General features: G+C 40.3%; 1 protein-coding gene across 4 annotated transcripts; it reads right to left on the bottom strand.

Annotated features, from left to right (window-relative positions):
• Positions 1-332: 332 nt before the first annotated feature.
• LOC109237353 (probable E3 ubiquitin-protein ligase RHC1A) lies at positions 333-4,294 on the bottom strand. 4 transcript variants are annotated; one of them, XM_019403656.1, is made up of 4 exons: positions 2,828-4,294; positions 1,983-2,067; positions 1,561-1,601; positions 333-657 (listed from the first exon to the last, which is right to left on the bottom strand). In XM_019403656.1, the coding sequence occupies exons 1-2, from the start codon at positions 3,711-3,713 to the stop codon at positions 2,033-2,035; spliced, it is 921 nt and encodes a 306-aa protein (XP_019259201.1). In that variant the 5' UTR covers positions 3,714-4,294; the 3' UTR covers positions 333-657; positions 1,561-1,601; positions 1,983-2,032. The 4 variants fall into 4 exon arrangements, with proteins under 4 accessions (XP_019259201.1, XP_019259199.1, XP_019259202.1 ...); XM_019403654.1 differs by lacking the exon at positions 1,561-1,601 and having other exon boundaries at positions 1,939-2,067; XM_019403657.1 differs by lacking the exon at positions 1,561-1,601 and having other exon boundaries at positions 333-604.
• Positions 4,295-14,906: the final 10,612 nt, after the last annotated feature.

Genomic DNA, 14,906 nt, shown 5'->3' with positions numbered 1-14,906 from the left:
TTTTATACAGTTAAATGTGTTCTTATCCAATTAGTAAACTGATTTGTGCCTATACCATGGTATTGTTAAAAAGATTGAGAAGCCTAAGCAAAATGATAGTTTTAGAAGAAATCACTGCAAATGGATCTGATCCACTAAGAAACTATTTTAAGCTTTCAAACTTTTTAAATGAACTTTTGTCCCAAATGAATTGTTATGCTTTAGTTTTGCTTAAACATAGATGATTTTGAACTTTTGTCCCAAAGCTTTTAAACTTTTTAACAATGGCCAGTAAAAGATTCTAAGGTCTTATAAACAACGAACGATACTTTGTTTGCATAGAGTTAAGCGCATTTACCAACAAATGAATAGGTCTTAAACCAAAATAATTAAATTTGAAAAGTCTGCTGATGAACCATACAACCATCATAATACTGTAAAATATCATACTCAGTGAATATTAAGACATGACATCCTAACAGAAAACATAGTAAGTGATAAATAAATTGGCGTAAGGTTTGCTATTGACAACAATCTTGACCATGAAATACATAAACCAAAGCTTCGTGGCCATTATTTTCCCCATCGTTTTGTCTGAAAATGCTTCCAAGGCTCTAAAATATTGCTGTTCTTGAAATCAAGTCATTAGCATCAATGAGTTCCATGCAAAAGTATAAACTGCAAAGTATCCAGGATTTCCAAAGAAGTCATATTTACTATTTGTGGGAGTCATGTACTTTACATTTTTATATTCTTGACAGTATTATATTAGTATATAACATAGAAGGTATTACATAAATGGGAGACTTTATAATGCCAATGGCATAATAGACTTTTCAAGTGAAAGTATTGTAAAATCCGGCCAAGGTGACTTTTGCGATAACTAGAGCAAAGTAAATTGATTTTTGTGTAACAAAAGAAAGAAAAGTGATGATTTTTGAGCTGGCCAGCTCTAATAGTGTATGGGGTAAGGCAAGTGCCTTAGGCCCCCAATTTTTGCGGGCCCATTTTTTAGGAATAATATATATTTCATAGGTTTATAAAAATAAATAAATATATATAGTACTTTTGTACTGTTCATATAAAAGGAAAGAAAAACTTTTAGATATATTAATAAAGTAAAGCTTAAAAAAGTAGAAAAATAGTTTTCAATTTGATTTGATTTGATAATTCTACTTTTTACTCTTCTTCCCAAGTAATCCCAACGTTTCAATTTCATTTTACTCTTCATATTTCAGATATGAGACATGCCCTTCTTTCTTCCTCTTTATTCATGCTCTTCTTCTTTCTACTAGACTTCTTTCTTTCTCCAAGACTCCAACAAGCCAACTACTAGATATTTTGGAATCAAAGTCTTTAACTTCTTGAATTAATCAGTCATTGGGTAATATTAATTTAACTTTCTAGTATTATTTTTATTTGTTATTTATTATTTTATTAATTTTACTCCATACATATTGTTTAATATTTGTTTTAGAATATAAATATGTCAACAAGAAAATATGCATATGGTTATTAAAAAATCCAAAAGAAAAGAAAAGTTGAAGAGTTAAAACAAAATTAAAAAATTTATGGCCTCACTTTTTATTTTCGCTTAGGCCCCATATAATGTCGAGTTGCCCCTGTTTTTGAGTAATGAATACAAAGTTGAATGATCATCCATGAAATTTATTCATTTATTTCAATATTTAATCTTGGATTTAGCTTTTAGACACTGACAGAATAAATTTTTATACTATCAAATCACCTAAAAGATAATTAGACGTTACTTTCCATAAAAATTGGGATAGTTCCTAAAAGATAAGATAATTTACCTACAATAGGTTATCTACACTTTGTTCTTATAGGATTCATGTTTGTTAGTCACTCGGGGATGTTGTGCATACCTGTTAAGCCTAGTTTTATGATCCCATTGACAGAACATTTCTCAGGTCAGATAAGTTGTAACTTGTAACATACCTGCCTAATGAAGCAAAGAGTACTGAAAGGAAAAAGAAGACTACTCTGTGATATTTCTTCAATGGAAGAAGGGGTCCAATCAGCAGCCTTCGTGTCAAAGAATGTGCCATGTACTCCACCATGGTATTCCTATCCAAAATCAAAGAAACTATGTCACCATTGTTGGAAGAGTTTTCACTATGCCAAAAAGAATATACTATACCATCAAGTCACCTAAAAGATAATTAATTTATGCAAGTGGAATTAGTAACCCACCGGAAAATTAGGTAGGTTACCTGGGATAGTAGATCAAAATACGCCAATAATATTAAAAACTTTTAATCTGTTGGTTTTTAGTTATATTTTATGATCAAGTGTCATGCCAATTCGTTTGGCGAGGTTTAATGATGGTGAGATAGAAGGTTAGTTAAGTATTCTTTATTATCAAATGAATTTTTTAAAGGTATAACTAGGATATCAAATGAAGTAAGCATATGAATCTAGTTGGGAAAAGCTATTGGGTCGGGTCTATTCATATAGGGTGTTAACTAGCCCATTAGTGCGTCCTTCTTCTAAACCCTAGTTATAATTATAAATACACCATTATGAGTATTAAAAAAATATAGGTTTTCCTAACGTTTCTTGTGGGAAATAAATGATGATATAGGGTTTGTACTTCTTTGCATCACAATAGGATATCTAGGTTGTGGATATCGAAAAATAGGAATATAGGCTGAAGATAAAGGAAGTTCTCAACGACAGATGACACAAGTCATGGTGTTTTTGCTAAGGAGAGACGTAAGTCTCCTAACTAGCATTTACAGTTAAATTCTGGAGATCTAATTAAAAAAGAAAAAACGAAAAAGCTAGCAAAATATGGTTAGGCAAAGGAGTAGAACCCATATCTCACCTCCAAGAAAATCAGAGGTTGCATTGTCAAGAGGGTAATTGAAGTATCTTTGTATCCAACTAGATAGCAAATTGACAGGCCACAATGACATAAGCCTAGTCAAACCCCATAATAAAGGGTTCCTCATGTCTTGTTCCTCTTCTTCATCATCTAAATTATATCTACTATTGATGTAATTTCCTTGTTGGACATCATAGTTATTAGTGAATCCTTGCAGCTGATATCGACAAACCGGACAAGTATTATGATTTTCCAGCCATGGAAAAATGCATTCAGAATGATAAAAATGTTTGCAGGGCAGCTCCCTAACTTCACTCCCAACTTCAAACTCATCCTTACAAACAGGACAAACAGTGTCATTAGCTAAATGCCTATCTGTTAGTACAACTTTTGGCAATGCATCAATTGCTGGAGATGGCCCTAGTCTATCGTTTCGAGTTAATTCTTGAATCAACTCTTCCACCCCATTTTCGTTTGACGATTCCAGGGAAGTATTATTTGCTGGTAAAGAAAGTATATTTTCATCAGGGCCTATAAATTGGAGAATGATTCGAGCACGTTGTCTAAGCTGATAATTTTCGTCACCATGGTCAAGATTTTGTAGCCTAATTGACGGATCAAGAATTAGAGCCAAGGCATCAAGAAGACGCGAATTTGAAGATGGTTGTAGCCTGGTCATGACATCCGAAAGGACTAGCCTACGCCTCGAAACATCAAGATTATATTGAATTTGGCCAAAACAACGAGGACATAATATTTCAGATGAATTGGTTGAAGTTGTCCTGATTGATCTTTGGCATTGACGACACCAATAATAATGGAAAGTTCTCATTCTCTGGACTCCATTCACAACAACTTGAGGCCGAGGATGAGGGATCAAGGACATGATTTTTCTAGGAAGATAGAAAGGTTTATCAAATGCACAAATTATGAGAATTTAGAGGTGGGAAATAGAAAGAAAATGGGAAAGATTTTATATGAAAACAAGGGAGGGAAAAGGGGTGGCAATGCTTTGCATGAAGAGATTCTCTCTTCTCTAAAATTAAAGGCTGTTGTCCATTTTGCAGCTATCTTTACTTAGTCCTTTATGTCTCCTCTGGCCAAAAGTAAAGCATAAATGAGACATAATACAAGTTTATCTTTCTTTTTTTAGTTTCCCAGCCAATGTCCGGTACCCGTATTGGAGCCCGACTATATCCGGATTCGCGCCGCGTAGGGCCCCATTCGAGAGGAAGCGCTCCCTACCTACCAAGAATTTTTCCATATCCAGGGCTCGAACCCAAGACCTCTGATTAAGGGAGGAGCAGTCCCATCCACTGCAGCACATCCTTTGGTGGTGTAGGTGTTCTAGTTTAGGAAGAAAACTATTTCCAAAAAGCTTCTTTTTTCACCTGCAAAAAGGTTGAGTATCTCTAGTTGTGAATAAGATTTAGTATGTGATTGGAAATTATCAATCATACACAAACTTTGTGTCTTGACTATACCAAGTTACCAACCATAAAAATTGTGAATTTGATGCAAGTGAAATCCAGTTTCAAATCAGTAAACGAAAAAGATAACAAGAACCTCCCAATTAAAAAGCTAGTGCAAACGGTAAATGAACATTAGTCAAACTCAAAATTAAAGTTAATGCACCTTTACGATATCTCTATTAACAGAATGATTCGCTAAGTAAAAGCAATAATGTCTGAACTTACACTAGAAATACATACACTATGATTTTCATACTCACATTTCTCTTCTTTTTATTTTATTTTTTGGGACAGAACGAAACAAGAAGACAATAAAATAAGGGATCGTTAGGTACTGGTTGGAGGAATCAATTTCAATATAAAATCTCGTGTAAGATAATACAAGGTTGGTGGCATGACACAAAAATAATTGCCGCATAACTAATGCAACATTTGGCAGGGGCGCACCTAGAACATTGACTATGAGTTCCCAGGAACCAGTAACTCTTGCGTAAACTTTGTATTTATATTAAGAAATTCACTAAATATTTGTAAATATTTAACTGTGAACCCAGTTATTATTGCATATTAAATTGAGATTACGGTAGGAACCAATAAACTTCATATCCTGAATCCGCCTGTGGCATTTGGATGTTATTTATGTGGATGTGGAATAAAATATGAAATAAGTATATAAGTAACTTAAAGTGAGATAAAATGTGAAGTAATACATTTAACTTCATAATTAGAAATGCAGAGATTAAACTATTAAAAGCAAAAAAAATAAAACCCATTTAAAGCATGTAATTATGTGAAACAACCCTTGATTATCAATTACCACATAATAATTATTTAATTATAATCTATACTATATTCAAAAGCATGAAATGTTCAAGGTAATAAAGAAAATTTGTTTACACTCAAAAAAGCACGAAACCTCTTAGCAAAATATCTTTCACTTTTTTTATGTTTTAAAATTAATTTCATATGGAATAAAATTGTATTTAAATTATTTTGCTAATATTTAAGACTTTGAAATAAACTAAAATCTTAATTGTTGAAACTCTTTCCTTATTAAAATAGGTATAAGTTTCATACCTTCTAACAATTTTCCAGTTTGTCGACACTAGAAAATAGAATCGCTCTCGGTTTTCCTTCATCTAGAAAAGGAAATTCTTGACACTAGAAAAATAAAAAAGATTCATGAATAAAAAAAGCTTCCTCTTTCGTCAGAAAGAGAAGTTTGCCTTGTACATATATGCTGACAAAGATAAAATAGTGTATTTCACCTGGTTTGTTATCAATAATTCAAGTGATGAACTCACTTACAACAGCTAGTTTATTTTATTTTTATAAATAAACAATTAACGAAGGTGTTTATATAGTTTACAAATGTGATGAATTAAATTGTATGTAATAAGAAAAGAAAAAGACGATAGCGTAATTTGTTTTTGGCTTTGTTAAAAATTAACAAATTTTATTAGGTAAAGTGTGATTATAGTTATACATAGTTTTAACAAGAAACAAATGATTTATAAATGGTAAAAATTTTAATCATTTTTTTTAAAAATAAATTAATAACTAAAATATTTGTTGATTTTAAGGTCCTGAAAATAAAAAAGTTACAAGTCTTGTTTAATGTAAATTTTATTTTTAAAAGGTAAAAAGGTCGATAAATATTTTAACTATAATATCTTAATGTGACCAAAAAAATTATTCTGTTTTTAGTATTGGCCATATAAATAACAATATGTTATGAATAGAATTATAATTAGAGTGAATGTCTATCTTTTAGAGAGTTTTACTTTGTGGCTAAGTCGTTTTTCCCTATAAATAGAGGGGTCTTACCCCATTGTAAATCATCCCAAAATTCAATAAGAATTACTCTCTCTTTCTCTGCAATATTGTTCTTCTACTTTTATTATTTTATTACACGTTATCAGCACGAGACTCTACCATCTCAAGAAGCTCTTTGAGAAGACTAAGGTACAAATTTTCTCCTCTTTTAATTATGACTGATATTATGAAAAGAAAGTTCGTTGCCCTTGAAATTTCGGGCAAGAACTATATGACATGGGTGTTGGATGCTGAAATTCATTTAGATGCAACGGGTCTTGGAGACGCCATTAAATACAAAAATAAAGCATCCACCCAAGACTGTGCTAAGGCCTTGATTTTCTTGCGCCATCACCTTGATGAAGGGTTGAATAGAATATCTCACAGTGATTCACTTGTTTTGTGGAATGGCTTAAAGGAAAGATATGATAACTTAAAGTTGGTCACTCTTCCACAAGAACGATATGATTGGGCTCATCTGAGGCTCCAAGACTTTAAGTCTGTTTCTGTAACGACCCGACTGGTCGTTTTGAGCAATTGCGTCCGATTCGGTAGTCTGAGGTCACGAGTAGCTTCATATTATGTATATCGACTTGCGTGCATGGTTGAAATCTGTTTCCAGATGAATCAGAGTCGAATTGGAAGAATGAATCTAATTTTGGAAGCTTAAGCGATGAGAGTTTGACCGAAATTTGACTTTTGAGTAAACGGCTCTGGAATGAGTTTTGGATGATCTCAGTAGCTTTGTATGATGATATTGGACTTAGGCATGCGTTCGGATTTGGATTTGGAGGCTTGTAGGGTAATTTGAGGCGTTTCGGCGAAAGTTAGAAAGTTGAAGTTTGGAAAATGGAGAGGTTTGACCAATAGTTGACTTTTAAATGGAGAGGTTTGACCAATAGTTGACTTTTATGTTATCGAGGTCGGAACGCGATCCCAAAAGTTGGAACAGCTCTGTTATGTCATTTGGGTCTTGTCTGCAAAATTTGGTGTCGTTTGGATTTGATTTGATATGGTTCGGACGCGTGGTTACAATCCTAGAAGTTCTTGAAGTTCATAGGAATTTTCATGCATTTTGGCGTCTAATTCGTGGTTTTAGAAGTTATCCTGAAGATTTGAGCGCGGGAACGAGTTCGTGAGGTGCTTTTAGACTTGTGTGCATATTTGGTTTGAAGACCCGAGAGCTCGGGTGAGTTCTGGAATTATTTTTTTTGCCTAGTCTTTGATTTATGGTTCTGGTGTCATCGCATTTGCGATGTATTGGTCGCAAATGCGACAACCGCAATTGCGAAGCAGCCATCGCATTTGCGAGGTCTGAGCTGCTGGGCAGAGTTCACATTTGCGAAGGACTCTGCCGCATTTGCGAAAGCCCCTCCTTCGCATTTGCAAAGATTTTGTCGCAAATGCGACCTTAGCAGGGTAATTCCGGGCTTCGCATTTGTGAAGCTTTCTACGCATTTACGAGTTTGCATTTGCGACACTGCAGCCTGCTAAAAGCTGAGTATTTCGAGTTTTTGCTCATTTTTCATATTTTTGAACCCTAACTCCGAGAGTGGGCGATTTTGAGGGAAGATTTTCATACCAAATCATTGGTGTAACGATCCGGCCGGTCGTTTTAAGAATTAACGTCCCGATCCCCTATTAACTGCTTTCTCCGTGCTTATTTCTGCTATTGTGAGTTGCCGGGAGGATTCGTTTTCTATTTCGGAGTGTTTTGGGACAATTAGTCCCTAAATGAGAGTTTTAGCCTTAGAATTTGGACCTTAGTCGGAGCAGTGTGAAGACGGCCTCGGAATGGAATTCCGTTGGTTCCGTTGGGTGATTTCGGGCTTAGAGGCGTGTTCGGATTGTGTTTTGGAGGTCCGTAGCTTAATTAGGCTTGAAATGCCAAAAGTTGAATTTTTGAAGTTTCCGGTTCGATAGTGAGATTTTGATATCGGGGTCGGAATGGAATTCCGGAAGTTGGAGTAGGTCCGTTGTGTCATTTGGGACGTGTGTGCAAAATTTCAGGTAATTCGGATAAGGTTTGATAGGCTTTTTGATCGAAAGCGGAAATTTGAAGTTCTGAAAATCCTTAGGCTTGGATTGGAGATTGATTTGTGGTTTTAGCATTGTTTGATGTGATTCGAGGGTTGGAATAAGTTCGTATGAAGTTTTGTATTGGTTGGCAGGTTCGGTTAAGGTCCCAGGGGCCTCGGGTGAGTTTCAGGTGCTTAACGGAAGTTGAATTGGACTTAGAGAAATATGAAGTTGGCTGAACCTGTCATAACCGCACCTGCGTGTATTGGACCGCAGGTGCGGCACCGCAGAAGCGGTAGGAGGACCGCAGGTGCGGTCTGAGGCATTTTGGGCTTAGGTTGCAGATGCGGCCCATGCACCGCAAAAGCGGCACCGCATCTGAGGAAAGGGGGTCGCAGGTGCGGAATTCTTGGTTTAATGAAAAGTCGTAGGTGCGACATGGTCTCCGCAGAAGCGAGACCACAGGTGCGGTCCCAGAGACGCGGGTGCAGTTCCACTGGTCAGAAAAAAAGGGGCAGAATCGAGGGTTAAGTCTCAAAATCTTAGAAATTGATTTGGGAGCTCGGGATTGGCGATTTTGGGAGAGAATTTCACCTGGGTGTTTTGGGTAAGTAATTCTTACTCGGTTTTGATTAATTTCCATGAATCTATGCTTAAATTCATCCTTTAAACTCGAATTTGGGATGAAAATTTGGAGAAAAATTGGAAAAGATCTTAGGCCTAATTTTGGAGTTTTGATCAAGATTTTGATGTCGGATTGGAGCAATTTTTGTATATATTAACTCGTGAGAGTGTGAGGATTCCGAATTTATAAATTTTACCCGATTCCGAGACATGGGCTCGAGGGGGCTTTTTGGGTGATTTTCCTAATTTTGCGTATTAGCTTCGAATTAATTAGTTGATTAGTTACTTGAAGTTATATTTACATTATGCAATTACTTTGAATAGATTTGGGCCATTTGGAGTCGGATACTCGTGGCAAGAATATGGTATTGAGTTAATTGAGCTGGTTCAAGGTAAGTGGCTTCCCTTACCTTGTGTGGGGGAACTCCCCTTAGGAATTGGTACCGTGATATATGAAATGCCTTATACGTGAGGTGACGAGTGCGTACATGTGCTAATTGTTGAAAATCCTGTTTTCATTAAGTAACTATAACTGCGTTTTCTTCCCTGTTTTTACTAATTGCAATTTAAGCCTACTGTTAGCTTAGGAAAGCATGTCTAAGTGACTTAACTGCTTTACTTGCTCAAACTGCCTTATTTGAATTCTGTGCAGCATGCTAGGCTAGAAATACCTGTTTTAACTTGGTATGAAATTTGATTGAATTGAATATTCTTCGTGTTGTTGTTGTGTGTTTACTCGGGTGATATCCCGGGAGATCCCCCTTGCCTGTTTATTTGGGACTACGGATTTGGTATTCTAGGAGATCCCCCTGCACATTTACATTGGAACTACGGGACTGCACCCGGTAGATTCTCCCAGTACTGAGTATTTATATTTGGGACTACGGATGTGGTATTCCGGGAGATCCCCTGCGCGTTATGAGTTGGTTACGGGACGACACCCGGGAGATCCACTGGATATTTATATTTGGGGACTACAGGATGGTATCCTGGGAGATCCCCGGTTGTTATCTCTGTGTTGAGCTGTATTCCTTCTGTGATTATTTGTCTCTGTTGTAGTTGTTGCTACTTTTATTACCCTGTGTTACTTTAATACTGCTTCTTTTCCTTATATATTATTGTATATGACCGGTAGGGCCCTGACCTTCCTCATTACTACTCTACCGAGGTTAGGCTTGGCACTTACTGGGTACCGCTGTGGTGTACTCATGCCCTTTCCTGCACATGTTTTTCGTGTGCAGATCCAGGTACTTCGACTCAGCCCTACTACCCTTGAGGCGAGGCGATTCTCCAGAGACTTCGAGGTATATCTGCCGCGTCCGAAGACCGAGGAGTCCCTTTCCATTCTCTCTTGTAATGATAGCCCTTATGTCTTTTCTTTTGATTTAAACATTCCGGAGTTAGAGCATTTTGTCGTATTCATAGCTTGTGATTCATAAGATTCCTGGTTTTGGGAGTTGTTTGGTTTTGAGATCTTGTATTGTATATGCCAAGCGCACCTTAAACACTTTTATATTTGTTATCTTCGGTTTTGATTAGTTTTTCCGCATTTGTTTCTTTTTCCGAAATTGTTAGGCTTACCTAGTCGTAGGGACTAGGTGCCGTCACGACATGTTCACGGAGGGCGAACTTGGGTCGTGACAAGTTGGTATCAGAGCTCTAGGATCATAGGAGTCATGAATCACAAGCCGGTTTATTAGAGTCCCGTGGATCGGTATGGAGACGTCTATACTTATCTACGAGAGGCTATGTAACTGTTAAGGAAATTCCACTTCATTTGAATTCCTTGTCGTGCGAGATTTTTGATATCGAAATTCTAAACTCCTATCTTCTATTCTCTCATAGATGGTGAGGACACGTGCTACCCGAGGTGACAAGGCACCCGCGCCCCCTGCGAGAGCCGTCAGAGGTTGGGGCCGGGGTAGAGGCCGAAGACGCTTACACGGTGCAGCCAGAGCACCCGCGTGAGCTGCTACCGAGGAGCCACCAGCAGTTCCAGCTGGAGCCCAAACTCCTGACACCCCTACTGCTACTACTACTCCAGCTCTCCAGGAGACTCTTGCGCAGTTTATGAGTATGTACACCACTCCAGCTTAGGCAGGGTTGCTTCCCCTTGCTGCAGCCACATCCCAGGCCGGGGGAGGAGCGCAGACTCCCGTCGCCCGCACTCCTGAGCAGCGAGTGAATGTTGAGCAGGTCCCAGAGATTATACCGGCACAGCCTGTAGCCCCAGCTCAGCCCGAGGAGAGGGCAGTAGCTTTAGAGGAGGAGCAGAAGAGGCTTGAGAGCTTCAAGAAGTATCAGCCTCCTATATTCAGTGGACTAGCATCAGATGATGCTCTGGGATTTCTAGAGGAGTGCTACCGTATCCTCCGTACCATGGGTATATCAGGATCAAGCGGGGTTTCCTTCACTACCTTCCAGCTTCGAGGAGCCGCCTATCAGTGGTGGCGTGCTTATGAGTTAGACACTGGACGAGGCAGCTTCCCTGACATGGACTCAGTTTTCAGATATGTTCCTGAGGGAGTATGTACCTCAGAGCCTTGGGGACGCATGGCCGCAAGAGTTTGAGCATTTGCACCAGGGTACTATGACTGTCTCAGAGTATGCTGTCCGTTTCACTGACTTGGCTAGACATGCACCAGCTTTGGTTTCTACTGTTCGCGAGAAGGTTCGCCGGTTTATTGAGGGGCTCATTCCCAACATCAGGTCTAGTATGGCTCGGGAGTTGGAGATGGATATTTCTCATCAGCAGGTGGTGAGCATTGCTAGGAGAGTAAAGGGTATGCATGCTTGGGACAGAGAGGAGTGGGAGGCCAATGGGTCTTGAGAGTCGGGCCATTATTCTGGTGCCTGTGCCCCAGCTGCAGTTCGTCATGGTAAGGGTTATATGAGTCGCCCCGTTCATTCAGCTCTTCCAGCAGCCAGTGGTATTCCAGCTCCTCCTAGACCTCAGGAGCCTTATTATGCACCTCCAGTATCTAGTGCGCCTCCTACACGAGGTGCTTTTAGTGGTCAGTCCAGCAGACCTGGACCGAGCCAGTCACAGCCACCACATCCTCCCAGAGCTTGTTTTGAGTGTGGTGACACACGCCATGTGGTGAGGGATTGCCCTAGACTTGGGAGGGGTGCACCTCTACAGACTTCTCAGCCATAGCGCGCCCCGCAGAGTTCTCAGGCTATGATCACAGCACCAGTTGCTACCCCACCTGCTCAGCCAGCTAGAGGTGGAGGTCGGGGAGGTACAGGTCGCCCTAGAGGAAGAGGCCAGGCCAGATACTATGACCTTCCTGCCCGTACTGAGGTTGTCGCCTCCGATTCTGTCATCACAGGTATTATCCTGGTCTGTCATAGAGATGCATCGGTTTTATTTGATACAGGCTCCACTTATTCTTATGTGTCCTCTTATTTTGCCCCACATTTGGGCATATCTTGGGATTCTTTGAGTTCTCCTGTTTATGTTTCTACTCCCGTTGGGGATTCTCTTGTTGTGGACCGCGTTTATCGGTCGTGTTTGATTGCTCTTAGTGGCTTTGAGACCAGAGCTGATTTGTTATTGCTCAACATGGTAGACTTTGATGTTATTCTAGGCATCGACTGGTTGTCGCCCCATTATGCTATTCTTGATTGTCACGCGAAAATCGTCACGCTGGCTATGCCAGGTGTACCGCGAGTAGAGTGGAGGGGTACCTTAGATCATACTTCCAGTAGAGTTATTTTGTTCCTTAAGGCTCAGCGTATGGTTGAAAAGGGGTGTGACGCGTATCTAGCTTATGTGAGAGATGTCAGTATTGATACCCCTACAGTTGATTCCGTCCCAGTAGTACGAGATTTCTCTCATGTGTTTCCAGCTGATCTTTCGGGCATGCCGCCCGATAGAGATATTGATTTTGGCATTGATCTGTTGCCGGGCACTCAGCCCAATTCTATTCCTCCGTACCGTATGGCTCCTCCTGAGCTGAAGGAGCAGTTACAGGAATTGCTTGATAAGGGTTTCATTCGGCCCAGTGTATCACCTTGGGGTGCTCCTGTCTTATTTGTGAAGAAGAAGTATGGTTCTATGCGTGTGTGTATTGATTATGGCCAGTTGAACAAGGTTACAGTGAAGAACCGTTATCCTTTGCCTCGTATTGATGACCTGTTTGATCAGTTACAGGGTGCTCGTGTGTTTTCTAAGATTGACTTGCGTTCAGGCTATCATCAGTTAAAGATTCGGGAGCCATATATCCCGAAGACTGCCTTCAGGACTCGGTATGGTCATTATGAGTTCCTTGTTATGTCATTTGGGCTGACCAATGCCCCAGTAGCCTTCATGCATTTGATGCATAGTGTATTTCGGCCATATCTTGACTCATTCGTCATTGTCTTTATTGATGACATTCTGGTATATTCCCGGAGTTGGGAAGATAATGAGCAGCACCTGAGGAAAATGCTTCAGACTTTGAGAGAAAAAGAAGTTATATGCTAAGTTCTCAAAATGTGAGTTTTTGTTGGATTCCGTGGCATTCTTGGGTCACGTGGTATCTAGTGAGGGGATAAAGGTGGATCCGAAGAAAGTGGAAGCAGTGTAGAGTTGGCCCAGACCATCCTCAGCTACAGAGATCCGCAGTTTTCTTGGCTTGGCGGGTTATTACCATCGTTTTGTTCAGGGATTTTCATCCATTTCGGCACCTATGACCAGCTGACCTAGAAGGGTGCTCCGTTCCAGTGGACGTAAGAGTGTGAGGAGAGCTTTTAGAAGCTCAAGACAGCTTTGACCACAGCTTCAGTTTTGATATTGCCTACCGGTTCAGGGCCTTATACTGTCTATTGTAATGCCTCGAGGATTGGCCTTGGAGCGGTATTGATGCAGGACGGTAGGGTGATTGCCTACGCGTCCAAACAGTTGAAAGTGCATGAGAAGAATTATCATGTCCATGATCTTGAGTTAGCTGCTATTGTTCACGCCTTGAAGATCTGGCGTCATTATTTATACGGTGTGCCTTGTGAGATTTATACTGATCACCGGAGTTTGCAACATTTGTTCAAGCAGAAAGACCTTAATTTGCGTCAGAGGAGGTGGTTAGAGCTGCTGAAGGACTATGGCATCACTATCTTGTATCAACTGGGCAAGGCCAATGTGGTGGCCGATGCTTTGAGTCGCCGAGCGGAGAGTTTGGGGAGTTTGGCTTATCTACCAGCAGCGGAGAGGCCCATGGCGATGGATGTTCAGGCCTTAGCCAGCTAGTTTGTGAGATTGGATCTTTTGGAGCCTAGTCGGGTCCTTGCTTGTGTGGTTTCTCGGTCTTCCTTGTTTGATCGTATCCGGGAGCGTCAGTTTGATGACCCTCATTTGCGTGCCCTCAGGGATAATGTCCTGCAGGGTGATGCCAGAGATGTGACCATTGGTGATGACGGGGTATTGAGGATGTAGGGTCGGGTTTGTGTACCCAATGCTGATGGGCTTTAGGACTTGATTCTAGAGGAGGCCCATAGTTCGCGGTATTCCATCCATCCGGGTGCCGCGAAGATGTATCAGGATTTGAGACAGCACTATTGGTGGAGGCGGATGAAGAAGGATATAGTTGGGTTTGTAGCTCGGTGCCTCAATTGTCAGCAGGTAAAGTATGAGCACCAGAGGCCAGGTGGATTGCTTCAGCAGATAGAGATTCCAGAGTGGAAGCGGGAGCGGATCACCATGGACTTCGTAGTTGGGCTCCCACGGACTTTGAGGAAGTTTGATGCCATTTGGGTGATTGTGGATCGGCTGACCAAGCCCGTGCATTTCATTCCTATGTGTACCACCTATTCTTCGGAGCGGTTAGCGGAGATTTATATCCGGGAGATTGTCCGTCTGCACGGTATTCCAGTTTCCATTATTTTAGATAGAGGTACTTAGTTCACATCACGGTTCTGGAGGGCCGTACAACATGAGTTGGGTACTCGGGTAGAGTTGAGCACAGCATTTCACCCCCAGACGGACGGACAGTCCGAGCGCACTATTCAAATTCTTGAGGATATGCTCCGTGCGTGTGTGATGGAGTTTGGAGGTTCTTGGGATCAATTCTTGCCACTGGCTGAGTTTGTTTACAATAACAACTATCAGTCTAGCATTCAGATGGCACCGTATGAGGCCTTGTATGGTAGGCGGTGTAGATCCCCGGTGGGTT

Source organism: Nicotiana attenuata, unplaced genomic scaffold, assembly GCF_001879085.1.
Source record: "Nicotiana attenuata strain UT unplaced genomic scaffold, NIATTr2, whole genome shotgun sequence".
Classification (NCBI taxonomy): domain Eukaryota; kingdom Viridiplantae; phylum Streptophyta; class Magnoliopsida; order Solanales; family Solanaceae; genus Nicotiana; species Nicotiana attenuata.
This window is presented reverse-complemented; position numbering and strand designations above follow the sequence as displayed.